Here is a 27,685-nt window from a genome sequence, read left to right as displayed (position 1 = left end):
AAACTGCATTTCACTGATTACTAGTGAGGCTGAGGATCTTACGTTTACTGGCCAGTTGAATTTCTTCTAAAATCTGCCTTTAAAAAATCTTTCTCTTGTATGTCTTTCTTATTTGTTTCTCAGAAACAATTCTTGTCTGTAACTTATGATTTTATGAAAGTTTCAATTTTCATATCTTATGTAATCAAACCTATCAAACTCTCTTAAACATAAATTTTAAAATGTTCTCCCTAGGTCACCTTCAATGTAAATAGGGGAGAAAAACTGGTATTCAAAATAGACTGTTTCCAACTCTACCTATTTACATACCACAAATTTTCAGCGGTGCTTCCAACTCCAAAAGAATAGGCTGGCTAAGAAAGATCTCCCGAGACTTGATACATAAGCCCCGAACTTCTGCTTCAGTCATCTGCACGATCTTTCCTGGGCGACATCCTCGTACTGTTAATAAATAAAATGGTCAGTTTAAAAAAATTAATCTATAAAATAATAATCCTTAAAAAAAAGTCATGCCCATATTTTGAAGATCAGGGAAGTCACACAGGCAGCAAACTACCAGATACCCTGTTGTGTCCTATGGCTAATAGTAAGATTACTCCAGTGATCTTTGGCCTCCATCTCTATTGTCGCTGGTTCGTGAGGATGCTCAAGGCTGCTGCCACAGAAACGCAGTCCTCTGTGCTCTCCAGTGGCCAACCTCACAGCCCAAGAGACCTAAATGGTTGCAGGGACAGCACCTTTGGGGACAGCCCACTCTCTCAGAAAAGTCTTATTACATTTAGGAAAAGGCCAAAATACCATCACTAAGAACCAGTGGTTATGAAGAAAGGGAAATTAAAAAGTAGCTGTCGGCAGGTGATTTAGTTTCACACACTTCCTTGGAGTATTAGGAACAGTCCTAAGAATTAACCACCCCCACCTTCATTTTTCTGATCAAAATAAAACAAAATTTAAAAGGTACCAGAGTGTTACTAAATTTTAATGCATTATTATGTTCACAGTAGGGCATTATATAAAAAACTCTCAAAGCTATTCAGATGGAGGAAAGCCATTTTTCAAATGAATGAGCAATAAAATCCATGAACTGGTAAGTACCTTCTGGAATGGAGTGGGGAGGAATGGTACATGAGAAGTTCCTTATTTGCCCTATTGAACTGAACTTCTAATCATTTCCTCTCATCATTATCTTCTCCACTGGCTCTCTCTAAACAGACTGCTAGCTCCTATTTAATCTTAACTGAATAAGGCATTTAAAAAAAGGAAGCAGAGACTGTACCCCTATATAGCCCTACCACTTCCCACTTCCAATTAAGTCCACACTTTTCTTGTTAAAAATTGCTATGATTCTTTCGTCAGGTCAAGAGATTAAAAAAAAAAAAAAAAAGGCCCCCACATGCAAAAGCCATCCATTTATCTATTCCATTAATACAGTAATATCTAAGAAGAGACAGAGACATTGCTGAAATGTGCTTTAGCAAATATGACAGTAAGATCATCCCTGAAATTCAAAACATGACCAGCAAAACTGCTTTTATTATGGGAACTTTAGTATAGCTGCTGTATGAGTACCAGATGTCAAACATCAATTATCTACTTCCCATGGATATGTGGATTTTTCTAAGACCAAAATGGGCACCTTACTTTGTACTTTCCATTAAGTATCTACAATACTAGCTTAGATTCAATTCTCTGTAAAATTCTCAACCCTGGCAATAAGTTTTAAAAGCATGGGAAATGATGGTTACAAAATACAGTGCTACCATCAGTGCATCAAGTACCTATCTATTTTTTGGTATACTAAATAGTATTTTTCTGGAAGGATTAAAGATCTCTTATTAATTTCAGAGGACAAATATTCACCTAAAAATAATTATTTAAAGGTAAGAGCAACGGACAAGACAAACAAAATACTTTTGGCTCCTAGAAAAGTTTCCACAATTTCTGTTATGATTCTATGGTAATAAAACACTGTTTAGGGGTGCCTGGGTGGCTCAGGATTGACCCCCGCATAGGGCTCCTCTGTTGGGAGCCTGCTTCTTCCTCTCCTCCTCCCCCTCGTGTTCCCTCTCCCGCTGGTTGTCTCTCTGTCAAATAAATAAATAAAATCTTAAAAAAACCCAAAACAACAAGCCACTGTTTAGATTACCAACATTTAGTTGTAACTTGATGACAAGCATTATTAAAACTAGCGTGGGTCACTTTGATGCGTCAATTTAAAGTGTTTAAATTACAGTGGTGAATATTTTATCTCACATTTGTTTTATCTTCTCTGTAAATTGTGTGTTTAATTTTGACCTCCCAAGTAACTTACACTAAGGTGTACTTTGACTAACATCTTTACAGAGCTAAAAATGATTCAACTTATAAGTCATTCTAATCCATAGAAACTAAAAATTACCCAAACAAAATCAGACCCCATGAAATTTCATTGATTTTAAGATGCATGTTTTTCCCTAATTAAGATCTATGAAGTTAGGAGATGTTTTGCAATCAATAATTTCTTACAATTTTAATTGGCAGTCGCTTTTTGCCTCTCAGTGGCATATAAAATAGTAGTGCATTTCATAATCAAATCACTTCTAAGAGTTGATGAAATGCAGTTAGGGAAGCTAAGGGTTCTTCTAAAGGTTAGGCATTTGACAAATGACCAAATTTTAGGAATAAATTAGCTAAATTATTTGGGAAAAGATGGTAGCCAGCTAAGGGCAATCCCAGCCGTCTGTCAATTCAAAAGTCCTGTTCCCTTATGTACTCCCACCAGTAAGCATACCCAAATTTCCAAGAGCATTTCAAATTTCTCCTAGTCATCTGAAAAAAAGGAATAAATCAAGGCAACCTGTTAAAAAGGGGAACCAGATCACTACCGCAATATCCATGAGAGATTCCAGAATTTGGGTATATGAGCTTTTATACAAGTATCTAGCTGGATTATGAAGATACTATAAATCTGCATAATTCACTAGGTGCAAAGCAATTTCACATCAATCATCTCATTTAATCCTTTTGATATCCCAAGAATTAGAAAGGGAAGTCATTATTGACACTATACAACGACAGAGTTAAAAACCTTGCACAAGATCAGAGCGCCCAGGTTTTATAAAACTAGAGGGAGTAAAAAGCAGCAGAGAAAAATTTAGAACCAGTCTTCTAACTCAAAATTCTTTCTCCTCTACTACCACAAAAAAATTTTTAGTCAAAAGCTTCCAAGAAAAAAATTTCAGCGGGTAATAATTGCAAACCAGGTAAAAACACCATTAAAGCACACTGTTTAGAAAATATTTTGAGGTATCACACATATACAGTACACTAACATTATGGGCGTTTACTCAATAAATTTTAACTATATATACACTTAAGTAACCATCATCCAGGGATGCCTGGGTGGCACAGTTGGCTGAGCATCTGCCTCTGGCTCAGGTCATGATCCCAGGGTCCTGGGATTAAGTCCTACATAGGGCTCCTTGCTCGGCGGAGAGCCTGCGCTTCTCTCTCTGCCTGCTGCTTCCCGTTTGTGTCCGCTTTCTCTGACAAATAAATAAAACAAAATCTTTTTTTTTTTTTAAAGATTTTATTTATTTATTCGACAGAGATAGAGACAGCCAGCGAGAGAGGGAACACAAGCAGGGGGAGTGGGAGAGGAAGAAGCAGGCTCATAGCGGAGGAGCCTGATTTGGGGCTTGATCCCAGAACGCCGGGATCACGCCCTGAGCCAAAGGCAGACGCTTAACCGCTGTGCCACCCAGGCGCTCCTAAAACAAAATCTTTAAAAAACATATTAAAAAAAAAAAAAGTAACTACCATCCACAGGCAAAATACAGAATACTTCCAGGAGCCTTCAGGGCTTAACCATACAACAATAATGCCCAAGGTTAGTATTCTTACCTTCACAGTATTATTGATCCGACCCATTTTTGAATTTTGGATAAACAGAAATATACAGTATATATACTCTTTTGCTCACTGAAATCTATCCATTTATTGTGTTCAGCAGCCACCTGAAGTATTGCATTGTATCAAACACCACACTGAATTTATCCATTCTATTGGGTCACTTCTACTTCGGCGCTATTGCAAATGCTCATGAATATTTGCGTACATTTCTCTTGGCTATATATATAAAACATAGGAGAATTGCTGGGTCATAAGGAAGGCTCAGCTTAAACAAGAATTAAGAATTAACTGATACAGGCAGTTTCCCAAAGTGGTTATAGCAATTTATAACCCACCAACAATGTTGCTCTACGTCTTTACCAACAATGGGTATTATGAGTCTTAAATTTTAGCGTTTTGTTGGGTGTATGGTGGTATTTGAGATTTTAATTTGCTTTTCCCTGATAACTAATGTTGAATATCTTTTCATATGCTTAATAGGCCATTTGGAAATCCTTTTTTGTGAAGTTCATTTGGACTTTTAAAAAACTGATTTGTAAAAATTCTTTTTATATCCCCAATGAATCTTTTATTGGATCCATGTATTAAAAGTATTTTTTCTCAGTTTATGGCTTGCCCTTTCTCTCTCTACTTCTTTCTTTCGAAGAAAAGAAGTTCCTTAAAGATTTATTTTTTTGAGAGGGAGNNNGAAAGAGAATCTCCAGCAGACTCCCTGCTGGGCTCTATCTCATGACCCTGAGATCAGGACCCGAGCCAAAATCAAGAGTCCCGCTTAACAGACTGAGCCACCCAGGAACCCTAAGAAGTTCCTTATTTTAATGCATTTAAATCCAGCTTAAATAATTTTAATCAATCTTTTTTGGTCACTGTGTTTTACATCTTGTTCAACAAATTTTTGTTTCCTCTAAAGATATTTCCTTATGTTTCCTTCTAGATTCTTTACAGTTTTCACCTAATTTGATAATCCATCTTAATTTTGTATCTGGTTTGAGGTAAAGGCCAAGTTTCATTTTTATCCACACAGATATCCAACTGATTTAGCACCTTTTATTGTTAAGACCACCTTTTCTTCACAGAACTGCAGAGGTAGTGTTGTAGAAAAATCAGGTGACCATAAACGAATGGGTCTATTTCTGGAAATTCCATATAGTCCCATTAACCTGTTTATTTTTACATCAGTACTACACTCTCTTAATTACTGTAGGCTTTTATAAAGTCTTGGTATCTGGTAATACAAGCATCCCAACTTTGTTAAGATTGCCTTTGCTAATCTAGGTCCTTTTGCATTTTCAAATATTTTAAAATTGGCTTTTCTATTTCCCTACACCCCAACTTGTGGGATTTTTAATTGGGAATGGGTATAATCCAGGGAGAATTACCTTAACAATTTTGAGATTTCCAGTCCGTAAACATGGTATCTCTCCTTTTATTTAGGTTGTCATTTGTTTCTCTCACCAATGCTTTGTAGTGTTTATGTGGCAGTCTTGCACATTTTCATTAAATTGAGTTGAGGGGCACTGCTCTGTAAACGTGTTTTATTTAATTTTCCAATTATTTGATTTTAGTATAAAAAAACATCATTGATTATTGAATACTGACTTTGTTTCCTATTCTAACAGTTTGAAGATCCCTTTGGATTTTCCAAGTATACAGTCATATCATCTGTGAAGACAATTTTACTTCTTTTCCAATTTTTGTATCTTTTATTTTTCTTCTTCACTGAATTGGCTAGGACCTCCATGACAAAGTTGAAAAAACTGTGCTAATGGTCTTGTCTTGTTCCTGAACTTAGAGGAAAAAGTATTCAATAAAAAATATTTCACCATTACAACAGCTATAGTGTTGTACATACTCACCTAGTTTGCTAAGAATTTTTATCATGAAGGGTACTAAAATTTATCAAATACTATATATCTCATCTATTGAGATAATCATATAATCCCCCACCTTATTCTGTTAATATGATTTATATTGATTGAGTATTCAGCTTCCCTTGGATTCCAAGAATAAAACCCACCAAATTATGACATTATCTTTCTTATTGTAAGATTCAATTTGCTAATAATTTGCTGTGGCTATATTTATGAGAGACATTGGCTGGTAATTTCCTTTCCTTGATATCTGTCAGATTTGGGTATTAGGGTTGCGCTGGCTTCAAAAAAACAAGTTGGGAAGTGTTCTCTCTTTTTCTGTTTTCTGTGAGAGACTGTATAAAATTGGCCTAATTTCTTCTTTAAATGGTTAGGTCAGCAGTGAAACCAAAGGCGTGAAATTTTCTTTTTGAGAAGTATTTCAAGTATGAATTAATTTTAACATATATAAGACAATTCAGATTTTCTATTCCTTTGTCAGTTTTGCCAAAATGAGGTGTTCATCTAAACTATAAAATTTATTATTATTTACAAAATCTTATTGTTCCTTAAAATACGTATGTATAGCTTTTCTCTGAACTACTTGGAAATAGATTATATACATCATGCTCCTTTACCAGTATATTATTTCCTAAGAATATTCTCTTATATATTGCACAGTGTAAGTTCTCAGATTCAGGGAATTTAACACTGATATAAATCTTTAATGTGAAGAATATACTACAATTTTAGTAATTGTCTTAATCACATCCTTTATAGAATTTTCTTCCACTCTCGTACAGAATTCAAGCCAGGATTACATTATTGCTTTTATCTGTTCCATCTCTTTAGTCTCCAATACTAGTCATGTCTCCTGTATCTTTTTTGATATTGGTAATCCGTTTTCTATTTTGTACGTTATTAGTATTATTTTTTAAGATTTTATTTATTTACTTGACAGAGACAGCAAGAGAGGGAACACAAGCAAGGGGAGTGGGAGAGGGAGAAGCAGGCTTCCTGCCGAGCAGGGAGCCCAGTGCAGGGCTCAATCTCAGGACCCTGGGATCATGACCTGAGCCGAAGGCAGACGCTTAATGGCTGAGCCACCCAGGCGCCCCCATTATTAGTATTTCTAGGGGGCTTTTCATTTTATTAATCTTTTCAAAAATTATACATTTGTTTTTTATTTGATTTCTGCTCTTATCTTTATTATATCTTATATCTTTCCTTCTACTTTTTTGGGGGTTATAATTTATTTTTCTATTGTCCTGAAATAGAAGTTTAATGTACAGACTGCCCACTATATGTATTGAAAGCTATACCTATTCCTCTTCAGCATTGCTTTTTGCTGCAATTGCACAAATTTGACACATACTTTCATTATTATTCAGGTCAAAATACTTTATGATTTTTACTGCTATTTCTTCATTAGCCAATAAGATATGTAAAAATACACAGCTTATTTTTAAACTTGAGAATTTCCCAGTTACCTGCTACTGGTTTCTAGTTTATATTTACTGAAATCAGAGAATCTGAGACCTCGTATTTTTCAAATTTATTGAGATTTGCTTTATGGTACATTATATGGCATATTTTAGTAAATGTTCCATACATATTTGAAAAGCGTGTACATCCTGTAGTTGTTGGGTAAAGTGTTCTGTGTGTGTCAATTAGATCAAGTTTACTGTGTTGTTTAAATCTTCTAGACCCTTGCTGATTTTTTTCTTTGTTCTATTCGTTACTAAGAAAGGTGCATTTATTAATCTACATGATTGTGGTTTTGTCTATTTTAACCTTTTGGTTCTATCAACTTTTCCTTTTTTGTGTTTTAGATCTATTAATATTAAATACCTAAAAAATTTAAGATTGTTATTATCTTCCTGTTGAATTCATCCTTTTAACATTATGCAACACCCTTCTTTACCTCTAGTAATACTTCTTGCCTTACCTACTATTTCTGACATATATAGCCAGGCAGGTTTCTTTTGGTTAAAGTGTGTATGAAGTATTTTTCCCATTCTCGTACTTATTCATCTGTGCCCTTAAACTTAAAATATGTCCCTTGTAAACAGTATAGTTAGGTCTTCTGAGCTTTGTCTTGACTATTTACTTCTTTCTTATTTACTATAATCATGGATAAAGTTAAGGTCTACCATCCTGTCATTTGCTTTGTTATCACATGTTCTTCATTATTTTATTTCTCTTTTCTTGCATTTCTTTGGAAGAATCAATTATCTTTTATTATTCCATTTTTTCCTCTATTAGTTTTTTAGTTATGTGTTCTTTTTCTTTTGGCAGTTATTCTAGAGATAACAAATGTATTTTTGACTGAGTTATCACTCTCTAGCCTTCTGTTCTACAGTTGTCCTATATTGCTTCCACATATTTGAAACCCTACAAGCAATAATTATTTTAAGTAGTATTAATTTATATTTACACATATTTATTCTTATTGTTGTTCATTTATTTCTGCAGTTCTGTTCTGGAATCATTTTCTTTCAACATGAACTTCAATATTTTCTAGTACCAGTTGAAATCAATAAATTTTCTCAGCTTTTGTGTCTTTATTTTGCCTTCACTTTTGAAGGACATGCTCACTGGATTTAGAATTCTAGGTTAGCATTATTTCTTTTCTTTCAACAGATTAAGAGGCTTTTCTATTGTTTTCTGGTGTCTATAGTTCCAGGTGTTTTATCAACCATCACTGTTCTCCCACAGGTAATGACTTATTTCCTCTGGTAGCTTTTAAGATTTTCTTTTTTTTTAAATTTTTAGCGGTTAAGTATATGATGGGTCTCAATATGGTTGTATTTGTATTTTTACTGCCTGGAATCCACTTAGCTTCTTTAATCTATGTTTTCGTATCCTTCTCAGAAGTTTTGGAAAATCTTTGGTCAATATTTCCTCTAACCTGTATCTCCTTTCCTTCTGAGACTCTCATTATGCATGTTAAACTTTTCGACTGTCTCCTGCTTATTCCCCCTCCATTTTTTCTCAGCACTGCATTATTTCTACACAACTTTTTTTTTCTAGCTTACTACTCTTTTAATGTGCTAATAAGCCCAACTCTCAAATTCTCATTTTTAGTTAATGTATTTTTTTAGTAGTAAAGTTTCCAGGTCTCTGATAAAATTTTCCATCACTTCTTATCTTGAGCATATTTAATCAGTTACAGTCTCTTTGTGATAATTCTAATATCTGAATTATCTATGGGTTTGTTCCCCTTTTTTCCTCTTGATTTGGTCAGTTAAGCCTGTTAGCATGTCCTGCAGCATTTCCCTGAATTAAATATCGGATTATAAATGAAAATTGTGTAAGTTCTAGATGACATCCTTCCTTTTAGCAGTAGTAGGTAGAGTGACAATGACTTACATTTTCTTGAGGGCTGTGGTCTACTTCAGTTTTGCTCTCAATCATAGGGAGTGGCTATGATGGGGTATCAACGGAAAACTCAAGAATGTAATACAGCCCCTGTAACTTGGCAGTCTTCAACTTCTGCCTCTCTGGCACTAGGGTGATGCTGGAATCTCTGCTCGGAATTTTAGCTTTCTAGCTACTGTTTTCTTCTGGGTTTCTTAGAATCTTCTCTCATGTACCTTAAAATTTAGTCAACGACTTTAAGGGGACCTGACTACAGATTTTGGGGTTAGAGGCCATGTGGTTCTCTCTTCTTTTCGATTTAAGTTTCAAGCGTTTTAAGGGCCTCAGATGTCCATCTCTCCTCTAGTCCAGAAAAACTGCCACTTTTTGTTTGGGATCTATTCCCCTATACCTCCATGAAAAAAGCCAGAGTGCCTGGTGAGCTTACTGGTGCTTCCCTTTTCTCAAAGATCAAAACCCTCAAACATTTCCTGTGTTGGCTGCTCAATACAGAAAAGGACACAAAATATGATTATTGGCCACACATTAGATTCAGATGATTACATATAAAGAAATCTGAGGGGCGCCTGGGTGGCACAGCGGTTAAGCGTCTGCCTTCGGCTCAGGGCGTGATCCCGGCGTTATGGGATCGAGTCCCACATCAGGCTCCTCCGCTGGGAGCCTGCTTCTTCCCCTCCCACTCCCCCCTTGTGTTCCCTCTCTCACTGGCTGTCTCTATCTCTGTCAAATAAATAAATAAAATCTTTAAAAAAAAAAATCTGAAGAATACCTTGCAAAGGCCTAGACACTATGGGCCCTAACCCCATATTTTACCAGTCCTGACTGATCAGTCACACAATTTTGGTGGGAGCATCAAAGTCTCCTCCTGATAGGTAATCTTTCCGTACAATCATGTCTACATCAGGCAAGGAGGAAAACATGAAGATCTGAGGATCAAATACGGCCCAATGCTTGGTGCTGTGAATTGCTATTTTTTTAAAAAATGGGGGGAAAAGGACACATAAAAATTACGTAACGTTTCAGTGTTCATACATAGTGTTTTACTGGAACACAACTACTCTTGTTATTTTTCTTTTCTTCCTCCCACCCCTGTTACATATTATCTATGGGCACTTTCACAATATGATGGCAGAGTATATTAGCTGCAATGGAGACACGGGCGGCACTCCCCTCACTTCACACTGCTTATGGTACTACAAATTGCAGAGATACAGTTATAACTCAACAGTATCTTGAGTGTCATGCCTGTAGCTGTACTGCAACATTTTACTTTTATTACGATGCATACTCATCATGTCAAAGCAGAAAAACAGAATGCAAATGTTGCACTTCTAAAAGCACAGTGGAGTGTGGATTATTTTGTTATTGAATGAGATGGCTAGGCATTGTATTTATAACATTACAGCTGTGCCAAATATATATATACATATATATTTTTTTCACATTACCAGACTAAGCACTCATCACAACATTCCCATTTCACCAGAAAGCAACAGTCAGAAAAATTTAAAAAATTTTAAATGGAACATCATCACAGCAGAATTTCTTCACAAAAATAAAAATGAGACTGCAGCCAAAGTTAAGTTTCTAACTGGCTCATGTGTTAGCAAGAGAGAAAAGTCATTTACTAATGGTGAGTTAATGAAATCATGTTTGATTAGAAAAGCCAAAGAAATATGTGCGGAGACAATAAACTTGTTTAAGACTATTAACCTTTTTGTAAAAACAGTTCTTGAAGTGTTGAGGACAATGGGAGCAACATCAGTCAAAAAAACCGAAACAAATGATTTTGAGTGGTTTTCCTCGGCGCTTGTTGAGTTCACAGATATTACCGATACTCAGCTGTTGCTTATTTGGGGAGCCAATACTGAACTAAGTGACTGAAGAGTTAGCCTCTATGCATTGTCTGTGTGTAACTACAGGCAAAAATATTTTCAAGAGGGACGCCTGGGTGGCTCAGTCAGTTAAGTGTCTGCCTTTGGCTCAGGTCATGATCCCAGAGTCCTGGGACTGAGTCCCTCGTCAGGCTCAATGCTCAGTGGAGAGCCTGTTTCTTCCACTGTCTGTTGTTCCCCTCTGCTTGTGCTCTCTCTTGCTCTCTCTCTGACAAATAAATAAAGTCTTCAAAAAAAAAAAAAGTCAAAAAAAGTTTTCAGGAAGCTGAGGAAAACAAAACAAAAAGTGATGGTGGCAAAAATACACACGGAACACAAAAGAACCTAGTTGGACAACTGTACAAAGTTTATAAAAATTTAAGGTGTTTATAGTCTATGAAGCAATTACTCAGCAGAAGGGTCTTTTATTTTTTTGTTTTTTTTAGAGCGGGGGAGGAGCAGAGAGCAAAGGAGAGAAAATCTTAAGCAGGCTCCTAGCCCAGCGCAGGGCTCAGATCTCATGACCCTGACTGAGATCGTTACCTGAGCAGAAATCAACTTAATTGACTGAGCCACCCAAGCACCCCAACAGAAAGATATTCTAATCTATCATGTATTGTTGAACCAGTGGTATCACTAGTGAATGTCATCAGTGTTCATGAACTTAACCATTGTCAGTTCCATGAATATTTGTCAGAAATAAAAGGTGAGTATCTTGAATTGCCCTGCCACACCCAGTATGAATGGCCTAGTAATGAGAGGTCTATTGTGATTTTTTTTGAGCTCAGGGCCAATACGGAAATTTTTCTGAATGGCAATAATCACTATTACTACTATGGGGAGTTTTATAAATTAAGATTTTGCTGCAAACTTGATAGTGTTTCCTAAAGGTTCAATCTAAAATTGTACGGCAAAAAATACTTACACACGAAACGTATACTGTGGTAAGTCATTTTGATAACTAATGCTGCCTGAATCACAAGCAAATGTCAAAGCTGCTACACTCCCAGTGCTGTCAAAAGTTAAAACAAGATCTTCATTTCCTCACAGATTTGCACTGGATATATTTTCTAAGCTCAAACCACAGTTCCAACACATTCTTTAGATCTCAATGCTAGTGAAAAATATATCAAAATCTATTTAACTGTGCAGTTGAGGAGCTTCCACTTAGCCCTCTACTGGAATTGATTAGTGTACCATGTGATGACATGTTAAAAAGCAAATATCAGGAGAGGAGTAATAGAATTCTATAAACGCTTTCCAAATGATGACTAAAATCATTAACTAAAATCATACGCCTGTGGATTGATATTAGTATCTGGCAGTACCTATCTGTGATAAAAGATATCTTCCAAGATATACAATGAAATACAGAAGATCTCATTACAGATCATCGTTAACAGATGAACACTTGGAATCCCCGAACAAAGTGTTATCTTCTCCCAAAAGAAATCCCCTCTTCTCCTGATTACACAAATTGTACTCACTTGCTATATTTTGAATTTCATATTCACGTAAAAACTTTTTCAATGCAGTTTCGTCTTTTAAGTTACGAACGGTATGCGAAATATAGGTGTTATGTGTATTGTGTGTATACTAAATTCTGTGTTTCAATAACCATCTGCTATTTTCTCCAGCAAGTTCTTACTAATAGAGTAATAGAAAATAGAAAGGACGCCAAGAAAAAAGAAGAAACCCCACTACTATCTATCATGTTTGCCCCATGATATCTTAGTAATCCTCATTAACCTTTAATATTTTAATTCACACTTACTCTATTCCATCCTCCACCCCCCCCTGAAAATTCATTCAAGGTTATATATAAATCAATAGCAAAGTTAACTTAAACCTAGGCTTCCTAAATTCCCTAATTTTTTTCTGTAGGATGAAATGGCAATTTCTCCATATTTAGCGCGTAAGTCTCCCTTTAAGCCACAAAAAAGTAAAAAAAAAAAAAAAAAGTAAAATTTTTACAAGTGGCTAAAACATGGAAATTTGGTTTTAAGTGAACGAATTAGGCGGCTGTCATAATTTCAATTTATCTTAAGTCTGCGGATAGGAATAATTAATGTGGCCTTCAGGAGCTCTGTGTGATACCTCAAACTGTAATATCGTGTATATACATGAACATATTTTTCTGAGAAGGCCTATGGCTTTCATGAATTCTCAATGGGGCCTGTGAATAATCATAAGTTAAAAAGTGATTCCAGATACACTGGTAACAAATAATGAAAAAAGAGTGAAGAAGAAAAGTAACAGATATAGGTGAGAGCCAGATGTTTCAGGAACAGAGGAAGAGTGCTCTAGCTCTATGGCATCAAAGTGTGATCCCCTTTTCCACTATGTTGACATCTGCCTGATACAAAAGCAATGGTGGGCAAAACCACCAGCAGTTTAGCACAAACCAAAGCAAAGGCGCCAAACTGTACTGGCAGTCACTGATGGCGTTCACTGCCATGCACTTACAGTGAAACACAAAAAAGTCCAGTTTCACTTAAGAATGTCGAGTAGTAAAAATTATCAATTTTATTAAGTCTCCACAGCTGAGTATATGTCTTTTTAATATTCTGTATAACGAAACGGAAAGTATCCATGAAGCACTTTTGCTGCATACCAAAGCGCAACGCCTGTCTTCAAGCAAAGCACTCGTGTGACTGTTTTAGCTCCAAGACGATCTAGCCACATTTTTCATAGAACATCTTTTTTACTGTAAAGCACAACTGACGAACTATAGTTATCTACATTTAGGTATTTAATAGATACTCTTAAAAATGAACTAAGCGAGTCTGTCATTTCAAGGAAAACAAGTGACAGCATTTGTGCTAATGATAAAACCCAAGCTTTTAAGTGAAAAAGTTTTGGAAACCTTGTTTCTAACATCATGAATTTGACAGCTTCTCCATACTTAAAGACTCTTCGGATATCTTGTAGTATTAACAAATATGATTTTTTAATATTGTGTAAGATGTGTCAACATTTGAACACCTGCATAACTCGGTTTAGCTGATATCTTCCAAATGATCAATGCATGTTACAAAGAATGTGTAAGATACATATAAAGTGCAAGATCAATGGATTTTCATATAAAGGAACAAAAAAACCTCATTGATATTTCAGATTCCACATTACAACTAAGCTTTAAGAAATTACCACTTGTTGATTCTTGGTATAACATTAAAAAATATCCAGAATTACCAAAAAAACTATTAAAATACTACTTCATTTTCCAACTACATATCTGTACGATTAACTTCTATAAAATCAGATATCAGAGAGATTTACTTATCACTATTTTTGTTGTTTAGAAAGCATTATTTATGCTAACATGTAATGGGTTATTATTTTTAAATGAACTAAAAATATTTTAAAATTGTTTTCTTTCTTTCTTTTTTTTTTTTTTTAAAGATTTTATTTATTTATTCGACAGAGATAGAGACAGCCAGCGAGAGAGGGAACACAAGCAGGGGGAGTGGGAGAGGAAGAAGCAGGCTCATAGCGGAGGAGCCTGATGTGGGGCTCGATCCCATAACGCAGGGATCACGCCCTGAGCCAAAGGCAGACGCTTAACCGCTGTGCCACCCAGGCGCCCCTAAAATTGTTTTATTTCTAACACAGTACTAATAACATAAATAAAAGCTCTTGTCCTCCATTCTTTTTAGTAGTATAAAGTGATACCAGGACTAAAAAAGTTTGAAACCCACTGCTCTAGTCCCTAGCCAAAAGAAGGCATACAACAAATCTCTTTAAATTACCTTGCACCATGTTCTGCCTAGAAATATATCTGTCCCTCAACACCAACACTAGTATGCCGAACCAGATTACAAACTCTGGAAGATGGAAATAGGAAAATGTTTTACACATACATATACATATATGAGAAAAGTGGTTGTATGCAGAGGACACAATATATTAGACGGCCTTCTCGAAAATTACTATGGGGAGTGTTCAGGGCTCAGCAGCATAAAAAGTCCTCTATGACCTATTTCTCGGTTCAGGTTTATACTAAACAGTAACAACAGCTAACATTTTCTGAGCTTTTATTATGTATCAGAATTGTTCAAAGTGTTTTATCTGTTTAATCTCTACAGATACATTATGAAGTAGGTACTTAGTATCATCCCCAATATGAAGAAGAAACTAGGCCAGCGCTGATATTAAAATACATGCAGAACCTGTACCCTAAACCAGTATAAATATGGCCTCCCCCTGTATCAATACATAACTTGAGCAAATACATAACTGAGTAAACATGTGATTATCATTCAGGATTAGATACTGCAGTTAAGGTCTAATATTCATAAAATACATTCCTTACTGTCAATTTAGATCTTTCTCTCACTCAGAAGCCTGGTCATTTTCTCTGATTACTTTGGCTCAATTATTTGATAAATATTCAAATAACACAGATAAAACCTACGAATACCAATGAAGTTTCTTTCTCAATTTACTAAGTGAAATAAAAAGTCATTAAAACTGTGAAATATAACATTAAAGAAAGCTATGTAATAGATGTCCTTAAACTTCTTTTATTATGAAAATTAACTTTTATTTCTCTCAATCTTGAAAATAGGAGGTAAAACTAGGGGAAAAGCTGAAGTGGTATTAGACAAATACTCAAAGCAAGAAAATGCTCTGGTCAACCTCTGACTACTAGATAGGAATTTAGGGATATTCTGATGAACATTCTGGGGATGAAATTCCTTTACAGTGAAATCAACTGTGTCAAAACCTCCAAATTACACAGTGTCGGCACATATCAGGATCCAAAGGCAATGTTCCCACTATTACATAAAGACCTCTTACTTGTTCTTGCACAGACGCAGGTAAATTTGGGAAGGCAGAAAGAGCCTTGAGGCCAGGGATTTTCAGGAAAGATACATATACCCTCATAAATCACTCTGCTACACATGTGAAGAGTGGAGGCAGAATAAAGGACAACTGCCACTGTCCTTTTGCTACTTTTTCTACTGCATTACAAGTACCCACCTACACCAGGGACAGAATTCCTCCATCACTAGGAAAAGACTGGCTACTGGTTATTTATTCTTGCTTACCTTCAGAATGAGTTCCTGCATTTTTAGTCTTCTACCTCTAATTGAAGAATAAAGACTATTTCCACTAAAACATCTTCAATTTTATCTAACAGATGGAAAGTCCCTGTTGTATGGTGTATTTCAAAGAATGTGGTGTAAAAAAAAAAAAGAAGTGCATTCCATCTACTAATAACCAAGACTTCAAAGGTAATCCAATTCAATCCTGGGGAAAGGATGAGGTTGTACAAGAAAAGAGATGTGACCCTGATCACTTCCTCCTCCCTATATTCACGGATCCTCTATTTTTCCAGGAAAAATAACCTTGAAATGGCTACTTACAGCTGCTAGAAGAACAGTAACTGCTGTGTGAGGGTATAAATTTGTATCCACTCCAAATTAAGTTCTAGAAGATTCAACTGGGAATTATCATCATCTACCACCACACCACTGCTAAACCTACTGCATTTACAGACCATTTCTCCTCTCTGCATCCCTATATCCCAAGTCTTCCAGGATAACCTTTGTTTCAGAAATACTTAATGATTTCAGTTATTATTTCTAGATATCTGGACATTCTTATATACCAATATTATTTTACCTCTGTTAGAGTTGAGAACACATGCCCTTGGAATGAACACTGTTAAACAGTAAACATGGAAAATAAGATAATAGAGGGGGGAAAAGCCAACTAGATACAATTTGCTATCTTCCCCATTAATCCTAAATCTTAATATATAATCTTGTCTCTAGATTCAGATGTAAACAGATTTCTAAATCCCAATGAATTCTAATTGGATTTAAATATTTACCAGAAAAGCTCTAGCTCTGCATTCAAATAACAGAACAAAAACACTTCTGGACTACTTCAAACTTTCCTTTCACTTACTGTAAAAAATTAACAGGAAAACAAACCTGATTTCTGAATCTGTTAAAAAAATGTACCACCTTTACATATCCCCTAGCTTCTCATCCAGGAAGAAGCAAGAGAAGAAAGAAAGTATCCCTCAGATGATCTTCCCTACTCCCCAACCTGTTCTTTTCTAACAGACCTAGCCCTGGGATCTATATACATGTTCCCTGCGGAAGCTGAGGATGCCAGGAAGACCTAGACTAGGACTTCCTTCAAGCCGCCTAAACTTTAGACTTCTGGGTCATAATTAAACAATTTAAATTGGGGGGAAAAAGGGCTTTAAACAGTCTGGCAGGTCCTCAAAAGGTAAAACATAGACTTACTCTATGACCCAACAATTCCATTCCTAGGTGTATACCCAAGAGAAGTGCCACACAAAAACTCGTACAAGAATGTTTACAATGGTATTATTCACAGTAGTCGAAAAGGGTAAACAACTTCAATATCTACTAAGTGATGAATTAATAAAATGTGGCATAGTCATACAGTGGAATATCACTCATCCACAAAAGGAATGAAACACTGAGACATGAAAAATATGGATGAATTTTTAAAACATCAAAAGAAGCCAATCACAAGAGACCACATATTACATGTTTTCGTTTATATGAAATGTACAGAACAAGCAAAATCCATAGAGACACAAAGTACAGTGGTTGCCTAGTGCTGGGAGAGGGTTGAAAGGAAAAAAGGAGTGTTGGCTAATGGCAACAGGGCTGTGTTTGAGGGTGGTGGTGGTGAAAATGTTCTAAAATTGATTGTGGTTATGGCTGCACAACTGTGACTATACTAAAAACCATTGAATTATACACTTCAAATAGGTGAATTACACAAGATATGAATTATATCTCAATAAAATGTTTATTTAAAAAAAGAGAGCTTTAATGTGGTTGTATTAATTTATTTCATTTTTCAAATCTGTTCCTTTTTTTAACCTTCAAAAAGACATATAAGAAAGCTTCCTATTTGCTTAGTCTCTGCCTAACTGAATTTTTAGAGTACCTGATCCACAAGAAAGGAAATGATCACAGAAGTTCCACAAATTCAGATATATATACACACACAGTATATATACACATATCATATACATAATAAAATATATGATACATGTAATAGGCATGTGTTAATTATCAACTGGCACAGCCCAGTTTTTAAACACCTGGATCAAGTTTGGTTGGGAACAGAGCTAGTGGGAAGCAGTTTCTCATCCTACCCTCTTCCCAAACACACCAATCTACTCATTCCATTTCACCTCCTCCCAAAATAAACGCAACATTTATAATCTGAATAAAGTTTGCAAAGTGATTATGCTATACTCCCACTGCCACCCTAACTCTTTTTGGAACTAATGATCAAAGTAAAAAGCTTTCATTGAGTTTTCCAGGACACCCAAAGGAACCAGATTTAATTTAAACAATCAGTCAAGAGCACTACTATAAGCCACAAGAATGTGGTAACAGGGTCACTACAGGGGATTGCGTGGCAGGCATCTTTGGCTTTTAGTTCCAAGTAAAACTTAACCCAATATACTAGTGAAATATGCACTACTCACACAGTAAATTAATAGTGTTTTGCACTAAATAACAAAAATTTTTAAATGTTCTAAAGGCACTTTGAAAATATTATCAATCATATGCCCATTCAAAAAAAGAAAAAACACAAAGCAACTCATAAAATGTAGTTACTAAAAGTGTTACAGCTGATTGGCAATTTGATATAATAAAAAGAATAAAATCAAGAGCATGTTTTGGAATTACAATCAACATTTTAGAATGAGATGGAGTCCTGCTGATGCTTTCCCCTAATGTGGAGACATTCTAATCAAATTTTAATTTATATGTTCATTTAATACTTAAAAAAAACCAAAACACTAATTGTAGCTCTTGTGCTAGGCAGCTTTACAAAATACCACCATTTGAATCTGAGTTAAATTTAATGAGCAAATAAAATCACTGAAAACCAAGGCAGACAAAAAATTTTTTATTTGAATAATTACTTTTTAGAAAATCCAAGTCCGTTCTGGATGTCTTGAATAGGTCTAGATTTTGGAAGGGGAAAAGAAAAGGAGGAGTCTGAAGAATTTAAGAATTCCAAGGAGGCACTGTCAAACTAAATATACTTCCTGGGATTAAGAAGCAAGTAATGAAACTACTGATGGGAGTATGTTCAATATATGAACCGAGAGGAGGTTGGAAAAGCCCAGAAATCACTTTAGACTGGGGAGCTTCTTGTGTTTTCTCTTTGGATTCCCCGTGACTAGCCAGTCAATAAATGTTCGCTAATTTAAAAGGGGAAAATGTCTAGACTAGATTTCTAACCAAAAAAAGGGGCAGGGGGTTAGGGGGAGAAACATCATCCAAAGACAGAACCAAACATTTGATTTGATTTCACAAAACTACTGAAATCACTCAGCCTATCTTTTTCCCTCCATATCTTCCTTCCAATAAACTTAACAAGCCACTAATAAAGTTTACAGTATCATTAAAAAAAAAAGGTCTGACTTAAAAGGTTCAAGATCAAACATTTAAAAACACATAAATCAGTTTTATGCCTATAAAGCATACAAATATGTAAGTGTATTAAAAATAGGGAAGAAGCTGAGATACAAACATCAGGTTTTTAAAATACTTAAATTTACAAACCAAGTCTGGACTTCCCCCAAAAGTTAACGAGGCTTTAAAATTTTTAAGTAGCTTTATTTCCCTCTTGGAACAATGCACAATTACAAGATACATTTTTTTTCAAAGTAAAGATCTCATAGACCCTGCAAGATGTTCACATCTGTTAAAGTCCACCAAGTCTTAAGCAGTGAACACTGACTACAGGCACCAGGGGGCCTCCCAGGAATAACTTGATAGTAAAGGAAAAGGTAAGTAAGAGTTCCTGGTAAAACTTTGCTTCTTATAGTCTTAAGCCTGCTGGAAGGCTTTCACATCTGGAGCAAATAAACTAGTGTGTTACACAATGGGCACACACAGAAATGAGATATGAATACATCGACTGAAAAAAGGAACTAGCCCGCCCCCTCCGCCCCCCAAAATATAATCTTCTTTGATGATTTTCCAAATATAAATATATACTGCGCTTCACTGTTGTGAAGTTACCTTCAGGTAATCTGAAAGCAAATAATAAATTAGTTCATTTGCACTCCGACGTTTCCAACAGAGAAGACTAAATTTTCTTAAAGGTTTATTTTCTTTTCTACACACTCACAAAGCAATTAATGGTGACGCAAATTTTAGGGTAAAGGGATTCACCGGCAGAAGACTACGATTAACTCTGAATATTATCCTGGCCTCTCTTCTCTTTCCCTCAATCCCCCACCTCAGCATAAAACTGTTCAATAAAAACAGAAGAACCCGGAAACTTCAAAAGCCGCAAAGACTTGTAAATGCCTTTTAAACACAACCGAGGCTTCACAATAGATCTTTTCTAAGTGTGTGCAGAAATTAAATCCTGCTCAAACCTGTTAAATTCTCAATCCCGAAAGCTAATCCCGTCAGCAAACGAGTCTACATATTTCTTCTTTCTTGAGTGCATCTTCAGCTCGATCAGACTTATTTTACTTTTTTTTTTCACGTCAAATAATAAATAGGAGGTTCTCAACTCCTGCTAATGTTAACCTCTCCTTAAATAGAGTTCGTCCCATAGCATCACGTAAAAATGCAGAAGAGATCCAACAACTGTCTCAACGAGAAGGTTTTTATAAAATTCACTCCTGGAACAAGAATCGGAGGCAGCCAAGGGCAATGCACAAAGAGAAGAGAAGAAATACACGTTCCACGGACATACAATGCACAGAAGCTCGCATCCTCGCACCCTCCTTGGAAGGGTCACCCAGCACCCTTAGACTCCTCGCACACCCCGGCCGGCGCGACGCCGTGACGGTCCCCGAAGGTCCGTGGGGCCGCTGCCCGCGCGGCCCAGCCGGGATGCCCGCGGGGACGGCCCCTCTCGCCTTGCCTCCCACCGACCGGGTTCCCGGAGGCCGCTTCCCCCCCGCTAAGGAACCCCTTCGCCCCCTCCTCCGCGGCCGCCGCGGGGCGGGAACGGGGGTCCCCTCGCGTTTCGGCGGCGGAGGGGGAATGAGGGCTGAAGGGGGCGCCCCCTCCCCGCGGCCGGACCGACCCCGCACTTACCCTCCAGCAGTCGGGTGATGAGACTGTCCACGTTCAGCTCCCCGTCCGCCATCTTGTCGGCACCAGACGCTCCTTCCCGGCAGCGGGAACAAGGGCTTCACGGCGGCGGAGGCTGCGGCGACGGCTCGGCGCTCCCTCACCTACAAGTCACGCGGCGTTTCGACCCCGGTTCCAACTCCCCCTTTTCCCCCGGGCCCTCCCCCCACCCCCTCCCCACTAAGTAGTGGAGCGCGCGTACACTCGGAGGCACACACGATAAATAAATAAATAAATAAACAAGTGGGGCCCCCACGAACCGGGCCGCGTCAGACCCAGCCGCCACCTCCTCCTCCTCGGCACCGCCCAACTCCGCAAAGCTCACCAGCGCCGCCGACGGCCCCACCCGCAGCGCCACTCACTGCACACCGCCCTTCCCCGCCACCGCGCCACGCAGCCCTCCGCGCAGGCGCACAGCGCACGCCTCCGCGGGCCCCCCCCACAGTCCTGGCCTTCGCGCAATCGCACTGGACTCGGTTCTCCCGCCGCTGCCGCCGCTGCTGCCTTCGCGCAGGTGCGTCGCCCTCCCTCGCCACTTCCACTGCGCCGAATCGCCGCGGCGCGCAGGCGCCCCGAGGCAGGCGGGCTACGCTGGGCTGGGGAAGCTCCCATTAGGCGGAGCGCGCGTAGGCAGTGGTGACCTTCCCGCTTCCCAGCTGCTCCGGGCGGGGTGTTCCGCAGGCAGCGTTGTCGGGCCCTGCCCGCCTCGTTTTTCTTTTCTTGGCTTCCTTCCCTAGTTTTGCAAATAATTCTTCACGTTTCCGTTAACCGGGAAACGTGGACTACAGTACCCATGTTGGGAACCCAAGTTTACGTGTTTGGGAATCCAGAAGGGGTTACTATGCTGGAAAAGTTTGACATTGCAAGTAAGGGGTTTTATACCCTATCGTTCCACAAGACTAGTTGCCCAAGTGTCCCTGGATGAAATACGTTAAAGTGGGTTCTGGAATGGTCAGCATTCTCTTGCGTGGGTACTGGTCTCTACCTTCTGTATCCTGCTTCCACACATCTTACATCTTTGTCCACTCTGTGCATACTGTTTTCCCTCAGTGCTTTTTTTGTTCATATCTCCATTATATTGCTTAATCATCCTGCCTTATAATTGTTTATGCATTTATCTCCTACACTGGACTGTAAGCTTCTTCAAGGTAGACCCACCAATTATCTGGCACACGAAGAGAAGGACAAAGAAACATGGAGGTTCAGAAAGGTTGGTTGCCCAGCCGTTCTTTCCACCACATAATTCTGCCTCTAGAAAGGCAGGAGGAAGAGTAGCCACGCGAACGATCTAGGTAAGCCGGAGTTTTTGGCCTGTTCTAAGAAAGTGGTCAGTTCAAAGGTCTGTACTCATTCCTCAGGTGTTTGTCCAGAAACTCCGACAAGGTGCTATCCCAAACTCAAGGCATTGCTTTTCCCACTCACGAAGCACGAATGCTAGGTAACGTTGAGATTCCTGTATGTGCTCTGGCCCTGTTTTAAGTGTTTAAACATTATCTTTTTAATCCTTAAACCAGCTGTATGAGGTAGGTACCATTCTCTTTACTTTGCAGATGGAATTAATTGAGGTATAGAATGATTAGATACGCAGCCCCAAATCACACAAGCAACTAACAGATCTGGGATTCAAACCCAGGCATCTAGTGCCAGAGTTTGCACTAACAATTGTGATATACTCCCTCTCAGTATATGTAAGCTGAGATGCTTAAATATGCATGTGCTATCTCACAAACTTGGAAAGTAGAAACCATAGGGGTTTTGTTTTTGTTTTTGTTTTTTGGAGGGTCAGGGAGGAAGCGTTGTCCAATCAAGTGCTTTATAATGGCCCAGGTGACTTACAGAGCTAGGATTTCCTTACGCCTTTTTTTTCCCCTTCTAACTTTTTCTCCATTTTGGGATTTAACTTGTACATTGATGGTGAGCATAGAACAGGTGACAGTTATAATGGTGATCCTGTCTGGAGTAGTTTTCACAGACTCTTATTGTCAGTTCATCTTGGGGCTTTTAGGGGTGAAGAAATGGCTCATCACATTCTTGTTCTATTAAAGTATATTTTTTATACCCTGTTTTATTCCAAAAGAAGGGATTTAGGGTAGCTTATGAAAATACATACAGTAGGATAAATTAAAAAATAAGTACAGAGAAACATAGGACAAAAGAAAACAAAGTGGGAAAGATAAAATAATGCCAGCAGTTTTGTATGCAAAGTGCATGGTGTAAGGTACTATTGGTTTGCTAGGGATAAGCCACAAATATAATTCTAAGCTTTTTAGCAACCAGGGAAAAGATCAGTTGCAAGTGGAGTCAGTATTCTAGCTGAGCTGTAACTGCGACTTGAATACACCAGCTGTGGAGTCGGATGCCACTTTGCCAGATCTGTTCCATGAACCTCTTAAAGAGTAACAGGATCCTTGGGAACAATTAAATAAGTGACTGCTTATCTTCCAATTTTCATGGGGCTTATGAATCCCATGAAAAAGAACTTTGAACCCTGTCCACAATTAGGGTTTAAATATGTACAGATATATTTAATGGACATAGGACACCCAAAGGAAACTGTTGCACAAAGAGAAAGTAAGCATCTGAAGAGAAATCACAAATGGGGCAGAGAGAGGCCAGTCTCAGCAGAGTTGTGGAGGTCAGAAGGGATTGAAGAGTGGTCCTGAGTACTGCTTGCAGACATCCCCTTCTCCAGGTTTTCTGGTGCTTTGGAATCCTGGGAAAGAAAGGACGAGTATAAAAAATGAAAGAGCTATATCCTTAGAGGCCCAGCCAACTTTTCTGTGGGATCTCCTTCCAAAAGAATTATATAAGAATTCAGATTCAGAATTCCTCAGATTTTGAAGTTTAACTGGTGCATATACTATATATTACTTAACACCCCAGCAGCTTCTGGGGCAGCTCACTATAATCTGAAACATTTTTTTTTTTTAAAGAAAATCATATGAATATTCACATCATGTAAGATAAATAAAACTACATTATGTCTCGTATCAGTACAGGTCAGATTTACCATTAAAGCCCCCCCCCCGCCAAATAAAATGTATTTATTGAAGGAAATTTGGAAAGCAAAGATAAAATATATAAAAATCACATATAATTTCACCAGCTAGAGATAACCACTTTCCTGTCTTATACCTGAATATAATCCTATGTTATAAAATTGGAAAAATAAAATAAAATTGGGGTCATGCCTCACTTCCATTTTATCCTACTTTGTTAAATGAGTTTTGGTGCCACATTTGTGTGAAATTCAGGTTTTGAAGTCTATTTGGATTTTCAAATGTGGATAAGAGGGACTTCTAGGTGATTTGGTTGATTAAGCATCTGACTCTTGATTTCGGCCCTGGTCATGATCTTGGGGTCATGGGATGGAGCCCCACATAGGACTTCGTGCTCAGTGGGGAGTCTGTTTGAGATTCTTTCTCTCTCTCCCTCTGCCCCTCCCCCCATTTGCTCCCTCCCTCTCTCTCTCTCTTTCAAATAAATAAATCTTTAAAAAATGTGGATAAGAGATTGAGGACAGAGGAAGAGGTAAGAAGTAGAGATTTGGAGGCTGGAGTAGCAACAGAGGCAGTTGGAGCCACCATGAGGTTCAAGGGTAGGTGGGTACCAAGTAGAGAGAAACCCCACGTGGCAGATATTGACACAAGGGAGACTCTTGGCCTGAATGTGAGCAGTGTCCTGTTGGCAGAATGGGCATGATTGGTTAGGGAAGCCAGCAGCTTGGAAGCAGACGCATGAGAAGGCTGCCAGTGGTGTAACAGACATTGGTTGGACCAGGCACTGTGGTGGGCAGCAGCCATTTGAGCACCCACACCTGGAAACCAGAAGACTTTAGAACAGGGAACGGACAGGTAATGGTTCTGATTGCATGTAGGAAATCGCCTCTTGGTCTTTTTGAACATGTGGCAACACTCAGGAGAGGGATCACGGTAATTGTTAGATCAGGATTGTTAATCTCACAGACCAAAGGGCAAACTGTTAGCTGGGACTCCCAACCCAGTGGGGCTTTAGATAGTGGTGTGCTGGAGCCTGCTTACACTCGCTCATGAGAGTCAGTTGTTAGACTTTCAGTGATTCTGCAAGCCAGTTGTTAAACAGAGCCATTATTTAAAAATTGAATTATATAGACTTACAAATAAGTTATGCTAAAAACAAAGGTAATGATTACTCAAAACTCATAATGTCCCATTTATTTTGCTATGTTTAACTATTATGTATATTCTAGTGGTTGTTTAAATTTTATTGTATCTGTATGGGGGAAATAATAAACAATGATATGCTACTATGTATCTCTTTTCCAACTCCATGTTCAGCGACATCGCGTTGGTCATGGTAGGAATATTTACACCAAGGAAATTATCAAATGCTGGGAATCTATAGGTATTTCTGTCACATAGCTTTTTGTTAAACATTTACCAGTACACCACTGGGCTTAGGGAGACATTTGGGTTATACATGCCAAAATCCTTGGGTAATTCCAGGAATGTCTATGGAGGGAAATGAGACTTCGTGAAACAAGGGATTGGGAAATCATAATTTGGGGTATTAATAACATTATGATCGTATATGTACTTACTAACAGAAAATGCCTGGGACCCATCAGGGCCCATTAGACAAAGGCAGACCAGTGCTCAGAGAACCCCAACCATCATTATGCTGAGACCAGAGAGATGTCCCTACGAATTGTCCTCAAAGAAGGACATAGTGAACAGCAGCCTCATTATTCCTTTTAGTAAACACAGCACAGACTTTCATAAGGATGTTTTATATGCCTTTCAAAATTGGCCAATAGCCAATAAGGTGTGAAAGTAAGTAGGTTTCAGGAGCAAAATGTGGAGCCTATGATAGTGATGTATGGCTCTTTGCTGCCCTGACGAATCCACAACAGCTTTATAAATGAATGAATTGACAGTCATTGGACTTCCTTCCATAAATACGATTCTTCTTAATCAGGTCCTTAATAAGTCTAAAGTGGCAGCAAGTTCTAAATTTTACTGGATATGGCTTGAGGGCAACCATTCTGTATATCAAATATTATAGGCTTTTGTAGTCAGCTCAATCCAAGGATATTGAGAAACCATACAAGGACACATGCATCAGGAGAGGAGCCACCCCTTGCAATATGGAGCCAGGCTGAGGTGGTACACCAGGTCAGGGCCGAGATTTTTTCTTAAGATTTAGTTTTGGTTTCATTTCAATACACATATGAGAGAATAACCAAGTACCAAAGTTATCAGCCAAGTCATAAGGCGTGTCCTCAGTCATTTTAGCCCCCCAAATTATAAAGCCAGATATAACCAAGTGGTTCTTCCTCTGCCCTTAGCCAATAACTGCTCTCCCTCCCAACTCTGACCCCTCAACACACACATACAAACTCTCGGTGGAGCATTGTCTCTTAAGCTAAGTTTCTGGTATAACATTCATGATAAAATGATTGAAAATAAATCCCTAGTAATTGAAGGAGTTAACTGGCTATACAGAACCGTTAACTATAAGACAATGAGAGTTGGATTGTCAGCTACCACAAGCAAAGACTATTTAATTTTTGAAGAATTGATCTGTGGTCCTTATTTTTCTCTTGTAATTAGATTACAGGGCCAGCTGTCTATTTAGGTCACTCCTACTTTGTTACAATAAAACCATGTCATCTGCCCATATGAAACTGTTTCTCTTTAGGTGTTCTCCCCTCCTGCTCACTCAAGATACCAGGAAATAACTAAATGTGTTTGTAGGTGAAGAAAAATATACAAAACATGTGAAAGTTTGTTTCAAGTAAAACAATTTAAATGTGTTTTTTGTTTGTTTGTTTTTTGTTTTAGATTTTATTTATTTGACAGAGAGAGAGAGAGAGAGAGAGACAGCCAGCGAGAGAGGGAACACAAGCAGGGGGAGAAGGAGACGCAGGCTTCCCGCTGAGCAGGGAGCCTGATCCGATGCGGTGCTCGATCCCAGGGTCCTGGGATCCTGGGATCATGACCCAGGCCGAAGGCAGATGCCTATCGACTGGGCCATCCAGGCGCCCCCAATTTAAATGTTTTATTTCTAGTGATGGCTGCTCTCCTCATACAGCAAATCCAAGTTATGTATGAGTCACCTTTTCAGTCGGAGAAAGTTTACTTCTGAATGGTTTCACAAGTCTGTTTCAGTTGGTTTTGGTAAATAAAACAAAGCATTATTAAGTTTTCTAATGTAGGTATAAAATGAGTAGCTCTCTCCTAAAACTATGTTAAAATTAATGGCATGTATCTCTTAAAACTAAACCCAGATGTGTCTGTGAGCTGTAAAAAATATTTATTGATCCAACACTAACAGGTCCTGTTACACAGGAAACGCTGGTTAAATAGAATATTTATGAATTATTCAAATCTTGATTGAAACCAAATCTGATCTCTTATAAATACTGTAAATTCTTAATTGAAATGTCCTGATGGTACTTGTTATTTAAGGAAATCTTATAGTGAGTGGATCTCTAAAGCAAAGTGAATAATGAACCAATTAAGTATTTATGAATCATTTAGTATATTTGATTCTCTGCTGAAGACATGATCTTCCCAACTATGAAGTAGTT

At 38.0% G+C, this 27,685-nt stretch overlaps 1 protein-coding gene across 1 annotated transcript in view; it reads right to left on the bottom strand.

The window, feature by feature from the left end:
• The window catches only part of PPP1CB (protein phosphatase 1 catalytic subunit beta), a 40,920-nt gene extending 19,378 nt beyond the window's left edge, over nt 1-21,542 (bottom strand). The window contains exons 1-3 of the mRNA XM_040623046.1: nt 21,440-21,542; nt 21,079-21,218; nt 310-441 (exon numbers count right to left, since the gene is read on the bottom strand). Of these exons, the coding sequence (XP_040478980.1) occupies nt 310-441; nt 21,079-21,130 (184 nt within the window). The 5' untranslated portion in view covers nt 21,131-21,218; nt 21,440-21,542. The remainder of the gene's footprint in view (nt 1-309; nt 442-21,078; nt 21,219-21,439) is intronic.
• Nucleotides 21,543-27,685: the final 6,143 nt, after the last annotated feature.

The sequence above is a fragment of the Ursus maritimus genome, unplaced genomic scaffold, assembly GCF_017311325.1.
Source record: "Ursus maritimus isolate PB19 unplaced genomic scaffold, ASM1731132v1 scaffold_6, whole genome shotgun sequence".
NCBI lineage: Eukaryota > Metazoa > Chordata > Mammalia > Carnivora > Ursidae > Ursus > Ursus maritimus.
This window is presented reverse-complemented; position numbering and strand designations above follow the sequence as displayed.